The following is a 15,849-nucleotide window of genomic DNA, read 5'->3' on the forward strand; positions in this document are numbered from 1 at the left end:
ACTTGGAGTTGCAGCAAGCTGGTCTTTTGCAGGTGGCGGTGAGGAGTTTAGAAAGGAGGAGCTCCTCCCATAAGGAGATGGGGCCTTGGTACTCACGTCATTCCCCTCGGTCTCAAAGAATTCGAATTGCAGCGAGATGCGGTACTGGGAAGGCGCCACCAGATGCCAGACGCAGTCCTTGTTGGGCGGATATTCCTTGGGCCAGCCAGGGCTGGTGATGGAGCCGTTGAGTCTGGTGAGGAGGCCTCCGCAGGCGGCTGCAGGGTACAAAGCATGGGAGCATTGGCCAGGCTTCCCTCCTGCGTGACACTTTGACTGTTCTAGGCCAGGCACCGCTCAAAAGCAGATGGGTGTGCTGGAGCAGTGCAGGGCTAGGTGCAGGGGGGAAGAGCACTTACAGCTCTGGGGCGGTCAGCAGGGTCAAGGGAAGGGTCACGGCCACCCGTAGATACTAACCCTCACACCGGCGCTTGTCCAAAGCTAGCTCGTAGCCAGGGTCACAGGCACACCGGTAGCTGCCCAGGGTGTTCACGCAGCGCTGCTCACACCCGCCATTGTTGGGCTGCGAGCACTCGTCTACCTCTGCGAGGGGATAAAAGCAGAGAAAGGGTTTGGTAGCGGGACACCTGGAACAGGCTGCCAGGGCCACGTCTCAGCGCTGGCCAGCAAGGGGGGCAGTGCCATTCTCAGAGCCCCCCATGGAGGACAGGAACCAAGCAGGGCTGGGGACTGCAGTCCCAATTGAGCACTCAGGAGAAAAACTGGGGAGCAGTGGCCTGAAAAGAGAGAGGCCTCTGAGCAAGCTAAGCTCCCGGCCAGTTGCTAGCGGGTTGGGCCATACCTTGGACTGGGCTTGCTTTTGGTCCCTCTACTCCTGGAAGCCCAAAGATAAAGGTTGGGATTTTAAAGCCAAAGAGCTTCCCCCAGCTGACATGAGGGAACAGCTCAGCCTGCCCCTTTCCCGCTGGCAAGCAGAGTCCATCCACCCCGGCACGCTGTGCCAAGCCCATCCCATACACCAGGAGGCTCAGAAGAAAGGGTCCATTGCCACATGAGCTCCAGATGCTGCCGGCAGAGGAGAGACGAAGGAGGCTCCGGTACCTTTGAAGAAGTTGACGGCGAAGCCAGCCTTGTTGATGGAGCCGTCCGAGACAAACTTCATCCACAGCTTGTTGGAAGTGCTCTTGATGTCGTCGGGCTTGTCGTAGCCACAGTACCGGCCGATCAGGCTGCTCGACTCGGTGCTGCCGTCCCGGATCTCCAGGTAATCGTAGGCACAGCTGTCGTGCCGCTCGATCTGGGACGGGGGGAGCAGGCAAGACAGCAGTTCACCAGAGGGCTCCCAAGGATCCCTCAGCTGCTCAGGGGCCTGATCAGTCAGATGGCAACTTCACCTGCTGAGGTTAACTCCCAAATCCAGTAGCAATGGCCAAAACCATTGTGCTTTCACTTGGTCACTCTAGCTCCTTTCAGCTAATGATCCCAAAGCAATTGAACAACAGCCCCAGCAGGCAGGGGAAATACCATGATTTTAAAATTTGGGAAGCTGAGGCACGGAAGGGACTTGCCCAAGGTCACCCAGCAGGTCAGTGGCAGAGAAGGGAGTAGGACCTAGTTCAACTGATCCAAAGGAGAAACGTTACAGGTTCAGTTAAGGTGCGAGCAATTTCATACCCCAGTACACAAACTCGACATGCAACCAGGCCTGAGAGGTATAGACCAGGTGTGTGAGTGGGGGTCATGGTACTGCAGCTACAAAATGGAAGTTGGGGATGCAGGGTTTGATTCTGCATTCACTTGAACCACTTCTATACTGGTCTGATCCTAATGCCTTCAGCAGGGACACCTGATTTACACCACCGAGAAAGCATAAGCCAGCCCACAAGGGGTAGGTAAAGTGCATTTACGGGCATGTCTGTGCTAAGCGTGGGAGGTGTCACTGCAGCACGTGTACCTGGGCTAGCTTTGATTGAGGTCGCTTGCTAAAAACAGTGGTGAAGGCAGGGCCGCACGGGCTAGCAGCCCAAATACAAGCCCTCCTTGGATCCCCGGTATGGACTCACCTGCGCTGTTAAGTCTCTACTGCTATTTTTAGCAAGTTACCTCAATCAAAGCTAGCGCGGGGATGGCACCCCCTGCTGCAATCAGATCTCTCCACTGCAGTGTACATAGACCCTGAAAAGGCAAATGACGCTTGCCTAGGCGGAGCTGTTCCAAGGTGCGGCTGAGGTGCAATTATACAACTCCCTGCCCCATTCGGCTTTGACCTCAAGCCCATGCTGGCTTCCTACCGCTATAGAGCTGAGCTGGGCAGAAATCCTCCAGCAGAACCGTTTACTGTCGGAAAATATAGATTCAATGGAATTGACACGTTTCACTATTTTGTCATCAATATTTTGGATGAAAAATGATGTGCAGGTTTTGTTTCGATAAGGGCAAAGCACTACATTTCGATTAATATCATATCAAGAGTCAAAACGCTTCCTTCAAAACCAAGCACTTCGACAAGATCGTTTCGATATTAGCACAAAACCAGGTTTTTTGAAATTTCATTTCGTGGGAATTTTTGGAAATTTTCACTTGTCGATGTGATTTCGGGCACAAGGAAATTTTGCAATTTCTGGATTTCCCAGGGGATGGATGTTCTGAGTTCTGACGGTCTCTACAGCGAGCTCGCCGGTAGGTTTCTCATTGCTAAGGAACGCTGTTCTAATGAGAAGAGCCAGCGGGTGACTTCGGATGAGTGCCGATGACTCAGTTTTGTGGCTTTGCTTACGGAGTGGAGGCATGTGGTGACTTCTGTGAGCCTGCCTGTTGTTGGGCAAGAGGAGGGGATGATGAAAAGAGAGGAGAGTACACGTTTGCTGCAGACTAATGGGAATTGCTGTTAACATGAGTGAGGTGTGATCTAGGGCTCAGATTCTCAGTGCTGCCAAAGGGATTTAGAAGGGGTTTAAACAGAGGATAGGGAATCAAGCATTCTGCGTTATAATCCCGACACTGACCTTCTGAGTGACCTCGGCCAAGTCACTTCCCCTCTCTGTATCTCAGCTCTACCGTGGGTAAGATAGCAATACTTAACTCTTATATGGGGCTTTTCCTTCAGGAAGCTTAAAGGATCATTACACCCACATGGGGAAACTGAGGAATGGAGAGGGAAAATGACTTGCCCAAGGTCACCCAGTATGTCACAGCAGAGCCAGAAATAGAACATATAAGCCTAGCCCAATGCCCTATCCACTGGGCAATGCTGCCCCCTCGCCCAGCAGCTGCAAGGATTCACCAATTAATGCTTTGGAGGCGCTTTGGAATCTTCAGGCTACCGAAGTGTTGGGTGAAATCCCAAGAGGTGTTGGGCTCCTGCCAGCCTCAACAGGGCCAGAGAGAGTCCCAGAGGCTCAGCATGTCTCAGGATCTGGGCCACGGCGAGCGTCAAGGTTCCATGCCCTGTGCCCATTGCCCTGCATGCACTCACAGTGCGGGCTGGACACTCGTGCTGCCCATACCTCGAACGACTGGAAGGTGAGCCCCACATGGAAGCCCTCAGAGATCGTGATCTTCCAGGTGCACACTTTGTTGGGCCGGTATTCATCCGGGTAGTTCGGAGACTGGATGTGGCCGTTATCCTTCTTCATTTCTCCCCCGCAGATGGCTGCAAGAGAAGGTAATGCCAGCCCGGCTGTAAGCAGCGGCCCAGGCAGTGCACAGCAGGGTGACACTTGCCTGGGGGAGCGGTGGTGCTGCTGCCAGGCTGGCCCTAGCATTTGGGGGCAGCCCCCGGGGAGAAAGTTATCTGGAGGGCCTGGTACCACCCAGCCCATTCCCAGGAGAAGGCTTAGCACTGACAATCCTAATCAGCCCTCCCCAAAGAAAAGTAACCCTTGAGATACTGCATGGAATCGCTCCCCCCCGGAGTCACCTCCCTCCCCGCACCAACACGAGCGGCTCAGCCAGTCCCAGGGGCAGAGCCCGGTACCTTCGTAGACGGCGAAGAACCCTTTGCCGACCCAGTTGCTGCTGCTGCGGAACTCAATCCAGAGGCGGCTGTCAGTGGAGATGATGGGCTCGGGGAGCTTATTCCCGCAGAACCTACCTGGAGAAGGACACGTGCTTTATTGGGTATCTCTCGATGGCATTTACTGCCAGCGGCTCACACCCTCTGCTCCCTGCATTGCAGTTGTGGAGCAAAGCATTTGGCAAGGCAACATCGCTTCCCGACAATACCTGATTGGCACTGGAATGTGGCCAGTTTGGTATGGGAAAATGGCCATTCAGTCCAATGCAATCTCACAAACATCTGATGTTTCCAGTGTGTGTGTGTGTGTGTGTGTGTGTGTGTGTGTGTGTGTGTGTGAGAGAGAGAGAGAGAGAGAGAGAGAGAGAGAGAGAGAGAGAGAGAGAAGTGGCCCAGAATGTGAGGATGTGGAATTTTGGGGAACATTTATGTCATCATTGTCATAGAGATCAAGTTCTAGGGCTAGAGCGAGTTACCAAGAAGGTCCTCCCCTTTTGCCCCTGGGTAAGGAATTCTGCAGGCCCCTACGCTGGTTGGTTGAAAATGGCTTGTACAGCCGTAAGTCTGAATCAGCCATTTTTAAAAGGCAACGTGGGCTAGTGGTCGAGCCGGGGACTAGCAATCAAGTAACTCCTGGGTTCTGCTCCCAGCATTGACTCGCTGTGTGACCCTCGGCGAGTCTTCAAGGGCCAGATTTTTCAAAAGAGTGTCGCTGAGGGAGGGCTGAGATCTTTGGAAAATCTGGCCCATCATGTCTCTCAGTGCCTCTGTTTCCCAGAATGGGGTGACTGACTCGCCTGCCTGCCAGATGGGCCATGCGGATTAGGTTAATCTGCTAATGGTCACATGCAGCGCTCACGCATGCAGAGGTCATTCCACTGAGGTTGAGGGAGTTGCACTAGCTTCATTTGCAAAGCACTTGGAAGATGTGGGTGAACATGGGGGAGTGAATCACCGTCATTGGATGTTTATAAGAACAGGCTAGACAAACACCTATCTGGGGTGATCTAGGTAGACTTAATCCTGCCTCGGCACTAGGGGATGGACTAGTTAGTGTTTCTCAACCTTTTTGATACCAGGGACCAGCTTGCTGCCTTCCTAAACTATGTCAGGGAGATCTCAGGGACTGACGCCAGTCCCCAGACCAGTCGTTTATGAAACACTGGACTAGATGATTCCTTGATGTTTAATAGGCAGCAGGTTTAAAACCAACAAAATGAAGTATTTCGTCACACAATACACAGTCAACCTATGGAACTTCTTGCCAGAGGATCTTACGAAGGCCAAGACTATAACGGTTTAAAAAAGAACTAGATAAGTTCATGGAGGATAGGTCCATCAATGGCTATTATCCAGGATGGGCAGGGATGGTGTCCCTAATCTCTGTTTGCCAGAAGCTGGGAATGAGCGACAGGGGATGGATCACTTGATGTTTAGCTGTTCTGTACATTCCCTCTGGGGCACCTGGCATTGGCCCTGTTGGAAGACAGGATACTGGGCTAGATGGACTTTTGGTCTGGCTCAGTGTGGCCGTTCTTATGTCCCTTCCAGCGTTATATCCCTATGATTCTGTGGGTGAGTTTCTGATCTCACACTCATGTAAATTGGGATTAACCCCATTTAAACCAATGGGGTGAGTGAGAGGAAAACCAGGCCCAAGACACTGGTTATTCTGCCTACTCTGGCTGACAGCATGTGGATCGGTCAGCATCGCTGCGGAAAGTTCCTTGCCACAAGCAAATAAAGCAGAGAAGGCGGGGAATGCGGGGAGGGAGAGCATCACTAGAGCTGGGAGTTAATGGTGGAGGAAGGGGTCATTAGAGGGGCTGACTTCCAGCAGCACAGCATAGCTTGGCCCACCCGTCCAAGATTCCTGTTGGTTACCTCGCTGTGTGGCCTTTCTCCAGAACCCGTCTCTCACCTCCACGTAATCATACCAGCACAGCCGGCTTCGGTACAGATCCAGGGACGTGAAATTCAGGATGATCTGAGAGGGAAAACAAGCAGGGATTGAACTCCTCCCATGAAGGGACCCTATGGTAACACACTGGCCAAGTGAGTGCCTCTTCCCCCTCTGATGGCTAGTCCATGACAGGATAATAGCCTACTACTGGTGCCAGCTCACAGAGCTACTCCTTTAGCTGATGTGATATTAGTCTGTGCTGCAGTACTGTAGCTCACAGGTTCAAACCCACCCAGGAGATCATTATGCCATTCCAGCCATCTCCCTCCAACAGGCTTCAGGAGTGGGTGCGTGAACCCAAAAGCAGCAGTAGGGCTTTCCACTTGGTGCAGTCATGAACTAATCTCATTCTCTGCTCAACTAAAGTTCTTTCATTCACCTCAGGTATCTATAGGGCTCCGGTAGCCACCGTGTCCAGATGTCACTTTGATCAAAGGCCTGCACATTTCCAGAAGTGACTAGACACCCTACAGGGGGCCCGACTTGCAGAGCGGGATGCTCAGCATTGTCTGAACATCACAGCCCATTCAGGCACTTCAAGTTGGGAAGCTAACAAGTGAGGTACCCCAAATCACTAGTCACAGGCACAAACTTCTGAAAGCAGAGCGTTTGCACTGCAGCTAGTCCAAGGCCCATCTGTTATTGTGATCACCCCAGGCAAGTATCGTTGGGCGCTGTAACCGCTGGCTGAGGAAAGATGTCAGTTAACACAGGAAAGTGTTTGTGGGAGGCCACGCACCCTGGGTTTAGCTTTGAACTTCAGGGTGGAATAAATGGCAGAAACTCAAATGGAAGTCCCGCTGAAATAGCAGAGTTTCATTGGATTTTGAGGTGGGAACCACAAGCATCCCAGGGTGTCAGAAAAGCAAAGCACCGGCCCCAGGTTCATGTGAACCTGGCCCAAGCTATGAGTCCGTAACGAAACCCCAACTCGGGCTATCGCGACTTTGTGTAAAGCTCAACTGATTAACTCCTCCAGCTAGAAATGGGCCTAGACTGCAGAGCCTGGCTCCAGATCACAACTCAACCCAAGTGTGGGCATTGTCAGATCTGGGTCCTTCTCCAAAGTCTTGAAGGGCTCAGGGATGGATAGGTGCTTGCATTGAGATATGGCAGCCAGAGGCACTAAATACGTAGAGTTGCTTAGCTTGGCTAGCTGCTAACTATGGAAAGTCAAGAGAGCCGTCTGCTGGCACAATTCACAGGCAGAAAACAGCAAGGCTGGGGTGGGGGGATGGGGAACTTTAGCATGGTCTGACTAATAGGAATGGGGTAAAGTTGAACAAGAGGAGCAATTAGGGCTTGATCGAACACCCCTTGAACTCGTTGGGAGCCTTCCGAGTGACTTCAGCAGGCTCTGGATTGGGTCTTCAGGCAGATCATCAGGGGAAAAAGCTTCCCAAAGGAGAGATCTTTCTGTGTCCCTCTCCAGGCAAGCACTGGGAGCCCCCCTGCGCTTGGGACATTTCCAACAGGCTGGCCAAAGCCCCAGGGAATAGCCCCCGCCTTTGTGCTAACCTCACTGGGGATGGCCCACAAGGCCTTTTCCATCCCCAGCTGGCATGAACATGCGGCCATCCTGTTAGTGGGCAGCACAGCAGGACGGAATGGGAGGGTTGAACCACTGTGCCTGGCTACACAGGCTGAGGGTAAAGGGGAGAACCAGGCTGTTTGAAGAGTAAGGTCCCCACTGCTTGTGACCCAAGTAGCAGGCTGGGTCCTGGCTCAAACTGCCCCTGTTCTCTGGTGACCCCCACTCTAGGGAGGAGCGCTCAGACCCCCAAGAGGCACCAGCTGCCGGCTACTGACATTCCCACTGCCCCTCCCACACAGGCAGGCACAGCCAAAGGCGAAGCAGCACATCAGTGTGATGTCCCGGCTCTGGGGCCCGTACCCTGTCCTTGCAGGGAGATGGGCTCAGTGCTCTAATGATCATTATCTATTTGTATTACAATTGGACCTAGGAGCCCCAGCCATAGACTAGAGCCCCATGGTGCTAGGCGCTGTACAGACACAGAACAAAGTGACAGTCCCTGCCCCAAAGAGTAAATGGCTCTGATGGCTCTAATGCAGTGATTCACACCTTTTCCATTCCCTGACCCCCTGTCTCCAAGCCAGGATCCTGCTGGGATCCCCTCCTATTGGCAGTGTGGGAAGGGGAGGATGGTCTCAACCCCCGCGTTGAAGGCACACGCTCTCCTGGCCTTTCCCATCCCTAACTGATTGGAGCCTGGTGACCCTGAAAGCATGAGATGGGAGGAGGGGCTAACATTCCAATGGGGCGCAGCGCTCCATATCGAGACCCTTCCAGTGGATCCTTGGTAATGCGGAGAAGCGCAATGGAGCTTGGGGAGCACGCAGTTAAATAGCTGCGGCTGTCAAGACATTTCCCAGAATATGGGATCCCAGCCAGAGTGGGGGTGCTGCCATGAGAAAGCAAACACCACATTGCACACTAGAAGCTGGGGCTGACCTGCCAATGGGAGAGAGAGAGAGAGAGAGAGAGAGAGAGAGAGTGTGTGTGTGTGGCAGAAGGAACCACAACACAAGGGGAACAAAGGAGTGGAAGGAGAGAAGGTGATGATTTGTATGGTGTTACATCCAGTGCTCCACCGGGGTGGGGTGGGGGGGCTACTGAGAAGATAAAAGGGGAAGAGGGGAAAAGGGACAAAGAGTGAAAGGCAGGAAGGGAAGAATGGGGAAGAAAGAGGAAGGAGAGCAAGAGAGGGGGGGAGAGACAGAGAAAGGAAAAGGGAACTAGGAAGAAGGAGGAACAAGAAAGAAAAGCACCACTCAACACCTGGATTTCCCTCATTTAATCCCTTCACCCCCAGCCCTTTGCAACTGTGTGCCCCACCCCAGACACTTCGGGGTGGGCTCTGGTACCTTTTCCCCCGGCGTGACCGATATCCTCCAGACGCAGTGCACATGTGCAGGGTATCCATTGGGGAACTCTGGGGAGGAGAAATTCCCCTGACTGTCCTGGAGGGTCTCTCCACAGGCTGGGAACAAAACAGGATAGGGCGGAGGGTTAAAAACCCAGCAGCAAAGCCACCCCCAGCACCCAGCCAAATCATTGCGTCCCTCACAAGCAGCCCCAGTCAGAAGGAACAAAGGCCGACGGACTGCCACCCACACCCCCATAAATCTGCCAGAGCAGGGAGTGAGAGAGGCAGATGGATAGGGGGTAAGAGACATCCAAATCGGAGAGATGAAAGAATTTTATTCCAGTCTTCCCCCAAGTCCAGCACAAGGGTAGGGAGACCCCAGACAGACAACATATCCGAGATCAAACTCTGGATCCAAGCTACTTGCTCCCACGGTTACAAGGGTTAATGTGTTGCTAACAGCTCCCTGCCCTCCCAAAAGCAGTGCCTTGAGTTTTCCATCTGCAACCCTCCCCGTGCCAGCTCTGTGAGCGTGAGCAGAAGGTATCCGGGCTGGCTGACTTTAGGGTCTCTCCTGTTTATAGTGGAAACACACAGGGACGTGTTACTGGCATGTATTCTCAAGGTGCACGACAAGCCAAGGCTTCTGAAAGGGTTTGTGACAGGAGGAGCTGTATGGCCGGGTGGGCAGGGGCGCCGAAACAATTTGTATAGTGTCGAGAGACATTGAATCAAACTGTAAACCCTGTATATGATGGAATCCACTTCAAGCCAAGGGGTGCGGCGGCACCCCCCCAGCGCCTCTAGTTCCAGCACCTATGGGGAGGCTGGGTACCACTAGCAGCAGCAGGTGGAATGAAGTGTCCAGAGCTGCCAGGTTTGTATCAGGGAGGAAAAGCAGCAGTGGGATGAAGACAGGAGCTAGAGTCTAGGTGCAGGAAGAGCTTCTGAATAATAGCTGGGTGCGAGTGGGGGATGGTCGCAGGGTTGCGTGTGGGGCTGTTTCTTTAGAAGGATTATGTGGATTGGGGTAGTGGCGGGGAACTAAAGCTATAGGGAACCTTAGAAACCCCAGGGCCTGCTTGGGGTCTGACTCTGAACTCCCAGCGTTCTGACCAGTCTGTGGTCCTGATGCAAAACCAGGTGAACTTCACACATGCGCCAGGTATACCCCAAAACTCTTTGCTTTTGCACTGCTGTTCCGGGGACTCCAGCCTCCTTCTGTGGGCCCAGCAGCTCTGAACAGTCTGGACTCCTGATGCTGTAATGGGACTGGAGGTGCCTTTAGACCCGGAGCCCCATTCCAAGGGAGCACAGATCAAGGGAGGCAAGTACCCATAGGAAATGGCTCAACGGACCACTAAAGCGCTGAAGGCGTGCTGGGGAGCTGATCCTGGGGACAAGGAGAGGGTGCACTCTGCAGCCCTGGGAAGTGTTCCCACAGGACCGTACGGCACAGCACAACGTGCTCCCAGTTACTGTACAGACAGAGAATTGGGCCAGGCTCGCCTCTCTGGACTGCCAGAGTGCATGCTCTGCCCCTTGGTAGCTCTCACAAACTCCGGCATCCCATCCAGAGGGAGGTTGCCACAAGATCTAAATGCAGAGTTCAGGGATGTTTGGATCAGGCTCAACAACCAGTGGCTTTCAAAGATCCCATCCCAAAAATAGACCCCCTCTCCACCCCCCAAGCAGCACATTGCAAAGGGGACAATTTATCCCCCTTAGCCAGGCTGAATCACCTTGGCTGTCATGCATCTGACAAAGTGGGTATTCACCCACAAAAGCTTATGCTCCAATACTTCTCTTAGTCTATAAGGTGCCACAGGACTCTTTGTCGCTTTTTACAGATCCAGACTAACACGGCTACCCCTCTGATACTTGGCTGGGAGTTGGCCCTGCATTCCTGCAGAAGTGCACTTCCAAACCTGATGTTTAACACACACACCCAACCCCTCTGGCTGCATTGCTCCAAGGGAAATCTCCGTCTTTTGTCTCTGGGCTTTGCTTCTTGTCACCCAAATAGCAGCACTGGCCTTTTTAAGATGCATCCCCCTCACCCCCCCAATCAAATCAATAGCCTGGACTGAAGCTCCCAAGTAGCCATGGAAACCCAACCTGGTGCCATGTTGCCACAGCAACAGAAGTCCCAACTTTAAAATGGAAAATTAAACCTAAGAGTTTTCGTGTTGCCCCCCCCCCCCGCCCCCTCACTCAAGTCTCAGCCTTTCCAGCAGAGCACCATGGATTGAACGCTCTCCTATAAACAATTTCCCCCTGCTTTCCAGCTCCAATAGCCACCAAGCCAGACCCTCAAACCCAGCCAGGGGAGAGCTGCATCCAAGTGCCAATTAAGGCTTTCCAGGAGCTGCATCTGCACTTATGCCCCCGTGGCAGCCCCGCCTCCATCAGGACAGGAGTCTCCCCCACACACACACCCTGCCACGCCATGCCGTGGCCAGCCAGCCAGCTGGGCCCATGACAGGTTTACTACTTAGCACTATCTGGAGCTAGCCCAGCACTACCATCTGGAAGCCACATGATCTAGTCGGCCGTGGCGAAGCTGAGCAACGTTTCAGTACTGCTGTCCACGGGCCAATACATTCTTCCTCACCCCCCTGAGTGTGGAGCCAGCACTGGGGACTGTGTTGATGGAGCAAGATTAAAGGTGAAATGTAAAAGATAATTTCAGAATTGGGGTTTGAGCCTGTCCCTCCCATGGACAAAGGAGGCTTGCACTCTTTTTAATAATAATTTTCCCTGCTTGGTTTCTAACCGTAGAAATATCAGCAATTTCCACTCTGTTCTGCCCTGAGTTTGCTGGAGAACCTCTAGAAGGTCTCTTGGGGGTTCTCACTGCAAGGGCCAGGCAAAGGTGTTATATGTTTAACAAAGACTCCCTTTCTCCAAGAGGCCAATTAGGCACTGGAGTTAAACAGGAACTAATGATAAACAAAGGGCAAAAAATCCATGTAAAAGGACAAAACTCCCATGAAGCCAATGGAGACAATTTGGCACAAAAAGTTCTAACGTCTTTGACTAAAAATCCCTTCTCCACTCAATTGCCCAACTTGTGCTCTCCTTGCCTATGTGATGTCATAGTTCTCCAGTCCTCCATAGAGCCTTCCACCTGAGAGCGGACCCGAATTTCGATTTAAAACAAACAGAAGAAGAGCTGTCACTCCTCCTTACTTTGTGATTAATCAACAAAACAAAAAACAAAATAAAACAAAAACAAAGCTCCTTTTAGGCTTCCTTCTCCATTATAAAGAAGCAAAATAAGGCACATGTCTCATTTTATTCCACTGTAAAAATTATCTCTAAGCAGCAGGGATTTCTGCAGGGTCTGCTCCTGTCCTGAATCAGGGTCCATCTAGATTTCTGGATCTCGGTCTGCTATCTGTAGTGTACTTAGATATCACACACATTTGTAATGCCTCGGTCACCATAGCATCTACCATAGATGCCCTGCAAATACATTACCCATTTCTAGCACCTTCACCTGAGGATCCTAAAGCACTTTGCATACATTGATGAATTCAACCTTGCACTCCACTCCCCTCTGGCCCAAGGAGCTTGGTATTAACCTCATTTCATAGATGGGGAAACTGAGGCACGGATAAGTGGAATGACTTGCTCAAGCCCAGTCAGTGACAGAGGCAGGAATAGAACCCAGGTGCCCTGGCTCCTACACAGCATTGTTCTTTGGCTCACAGGGCCAGGTTCAGATCTCAGGCTGCACTGGGAGTAACTCCGCTGACTTTCTCTCTCTGTTCCCCATCTGTACAATGGGGATCTCAGTTGTTCCTTTGTCTGTCTTGTCCATTTACATTGTGAGCACTTTGAGGCAGGGGCCATCTCTTATTCTGTGTATGTACAGCACCGAGCGCAATGAGGCAGCCAATTAGAACTTGTTAGGAGATTCAACAGTGTCTCCCCCAGCCGTGGACAACTGCAGCAAAATCGACTCATTCTCACTGACATTGCAGAACAATATTCCGATTACTAACCCCGGATGGGCCACGTGGTCACACCATGCACATCAGGAAAACCATCTGGAAGATACTCGATTTGATGCCTGCAGGAAGCCCCAGGGAAGACAGGAGACTGACAGCTGTTGGCCAGCCTGTCTTCTCCATTAACACCCTGTCAGCTGGGAGTGGGGGAAGCTGGTGAGGCAACTGTCACAAGGCATGTGTCTCCAGGGCTATTTTTCGTGGGTGGCACTGCAGAGCCCCCTTCTGTTTGCCTGACACGTGCTTTGGTTCTTCGTAACTTCCTCCATTTGCAGCAACCCACAAGGGGGAAGGTTTATAACAGGGCTTGCCGACCTCTCTCAGGTGGGCTCCAGAGAAAGCAGCAGAAAGGGCCCATCTAGGGCTCGGGAAACTCAGCAGATTTTTATCATCTTTATCTTCATTCTGTTTTGACTGAATTTAGGGGAAATGGAGTGGTCCCTGAAGTGATCAGCACCAGTTAGAGCCAGGCAAAACGAGGGTGGGCTGCAAGTTCCCTACACACAACTCTGCCGGAGCACTTCAATCCTGTCCCACTGCACCTGTCGCTATTCCAGCTCTGGGCTACCCACCCTACCTCCGTCAATGCACCTCACTCCTGACCCTGCTATCCGAGCCCCGTGCTCCTCACACACTCAACTCTGCCAGTAGCTCCCCCTCTGCTGCACCCCCCCCATTCCCTGGCACTGACTCATCATTCCCTTCAGAAACGTTCCCACTGAACTCCTTGGTGGAAAAACAAGCCCATTCTGTTTACAAGCCTTTGACCTCTCTGTGAATATAGAGGGTGAGCGAGGCTGGTTGTCTGAGATCTCCAGGCCCGACAAGGAGTTAGGAGTCAGATGGGAACCAGAAGTTTCACACACTCCCAGCTCGTCTCTTGACTACTTGTCCCTGCCTTCCTTTCTGACATCTCTTTAATTGCTGGCGCCAGAACCGGGGATGGCTGGATGGTCTCCAAAGCCTTGGTGAAGATGGGAGCTGTCGGTCCAGACTGGGCTCTCAGACCTGGGTTATGTCATGCTATTTCCATTCATAAAGCAATGGGAAGCGGTCAGATCAGAGCATGTCATCAGAACCCGGGGGACATAACACACAAGGAAGGGGTTGGGACACCAGGCTCAGCTTACTCCAGCTGGTGTTACCAAATCGGAGGCTGTGATTCCATTCCCAGTGGAACTCCCTACGGGTCACTGACTCATTCTCTGACCTCTAAACTCCCTTCTGAGTCGTCCTAAGCAAAGATTTTACATTCATGCAGCTAGGAGACAAACAAAATAGGTGTGTGGCTCAGCTAGAATAAAAAATACACTACAGACCTATAAAGAATGCATACTACACTCTGATTGTGCTCACAGCAGTGTGTATTTGAGCTGGGTTTTGTTTTTTCTAAATTTCTCTCTCGCGCGCTATTTATTTATTTCCCTGGTTTTATTATTTATTTTTCTTAGAAGTTATGTCAACAAATTTTTTTTTGAAAAGGTAAAAAATTAGTCATCCCATGGTTGATTGAAAACCAGGGAGAATTGGAGAAAAAAATTGTCAATTTTTTTTGGTCAAAAATTTGAAATTCTGACGAATTTTTTGGTGGAAATTTCAAAATTTGAACAATTTCAACTGGAAGGGTTATGTGGTTAAGGTTTCCTGGGGTCTAAGGTTCAATTCCTGCCTCTGCAATGGACTCCCTGGGTGACCTTGCTGTGCCTCAGTTTCCCCTCTGTAAAATGGAGACAGTCCCCATTTTCCTATTCTTTGTCTGCCTCCTCTATTTAGATTGCAAGCTTTTCAGGGCAGGCACTGTCTCTGACTTATGTGTATGTACAGCACCTAGCACAATAGGGCCCCAAGCTCAACTGGGATCTTGGATGCTACTGTAATACCAGTAATAATAATACTGTATCAGGTCAGGCTATGTTGCCCTTTTCCCCTTGATCCCAGCACCTACCCAACCCCCACCTTGGATACTGAGTAGCCAGTGGTTCTTACCTGGACATCTATAAAGCTTGCGTGCCTGATCTATGTCCCCTTTGCTCAGCCGAGTCCGCTGGCCGATGTGGGGTACCACCCCGTTCACATTGTATTTGGGCTTGATGGTGTCAAGGAAAACCCCCCTGGAACAAGAGCAGAGAGGGGTGAGGAGAATGGATGACACCAGTTACTCAGCTCCATAGCAAAGCGGCACCTGCGTCAGAAATTCACATTTCATCGGCTCCATGCAGGGCTCCCCTGCTGCCCAAACTGGCTGCAGAGCAGGGAAGGTTCCTGCCCTCCTCTCTGAGCACGCTGCCTCGGTAGCATGCCCAGGCCCAGTCTGAGAGCCTAAGTGAGGCTCAGTGGGCATGCAAGAGTCCAGGTCCGCTCATGTCTAAGCTGTACATGGCCACAGCGAACGTCGCTCACTGTGCTTGGAGAGAGGCTGGAGTCAATGGAGTTATCCCAGAGATGAACATGGCCCAGACCCCGACTGGCCACACAGTCAAAGAAGGTGCCACAAAAATTCAGCTCAATTATTTCCTGGAATGACTGGCGGATTGAAGGGGGGAGAAGTACACCAGTGGCCCGCTCAGGAGACAGTGCAGCTTCATTGTGGGAGATTTTAGGACCAAGTGGGTGGAAGAGAAAAGGTGGATGGAGAAGCAGATGGGAAGGAAAAGCACCGACAAAGGCGAGAGGAGCAGAACTCATACCACAGTAACGGCCCCAAAGGCTTCAGGGAACCCATACTAGTACTGTTACTATAGTACTATTAGTAGTGCAGTATTACAAGTAGCACTGTGTATTAGAGCTAGGATTAATTAACATATTAGTATTAGAAACAGTAATAGTAGCATTAATACTCCTATCAATAGCATTGAAAACTATCTTAGAAATGTTAAGTAGCATTGGTAGTTGTATTTCTACAACTATTCTCAGCAGTGTTGCAACTTATCAGTAGCATTCACAGTATTGGCTAAGCAGCAGTTCTGC

The 15,849-nt window shown here is 51.6% G+C and overlaps 1 protein-coding gene across 7 annotated transcripts in view; it reads right to left on the reverse strand.

The window, feature by feature from the left end:
* The window catches only part of BMP1 (bone morphogenetic protein 1), an 83,231-nt gene that overhangs the window by 13,191 nt on the left and 54,191 nt on the right, over positions 1 to 15,849 (reverse strand). For all 7 annotated transcript variants that reach the window (XM_005285113.5, XM_005285112.5, XM_065584568.1 and 4 more), the window contains exons 7-14: positions 14,869 to 14,993; positions 8,865 to 8,980; positions 5,900 to 6,002; positions 3,977 to 4,093; positions 3,507 to 3,652; positions 1,102 to 1,297; positions 457 to 582; positions 97 to 257 (exon numbers count right to left, since the gene is read on the reverse strand). In XM_005285113.5, the coding sequence (XP_005285170.2) occupies positions 97 to 257; positions 457 to 582; positions 1,102 to 1,297; positions 3,507 to 3,652; positions 3,977 to 4,093; positions 5,900 to 6,002; positions 8,865 to 8,980; positions 14,869 to 14,993 (1,090 nt within the window). The remainder of the gene's footprint in view (positions 1 to 96; positions 258 to 456; positions 583 to 1,101; positions 1,298 to 3,506; positions 3,653 to 3,976; positions 4,094 to 5,899; positions 6,003 to 8,864; positions 8,981 to 14,868; positions 14,994 to 15,849) is intronic.

The sequence above is a fragment of the Chrysemys picta genome, chromosome 2 (genome assembly GCF_011386835.1).
Source record: "Chrysemys picta bellii isolate R12L10 chromosome 2, ASM1138683v2, whole genome shotgun sequence".
Classification (NCBI taxonomy): Eukaryota; Metazoa; Chordata; order Testudines; family Emydidae; genus Chrysemys; species Chrysemys picta.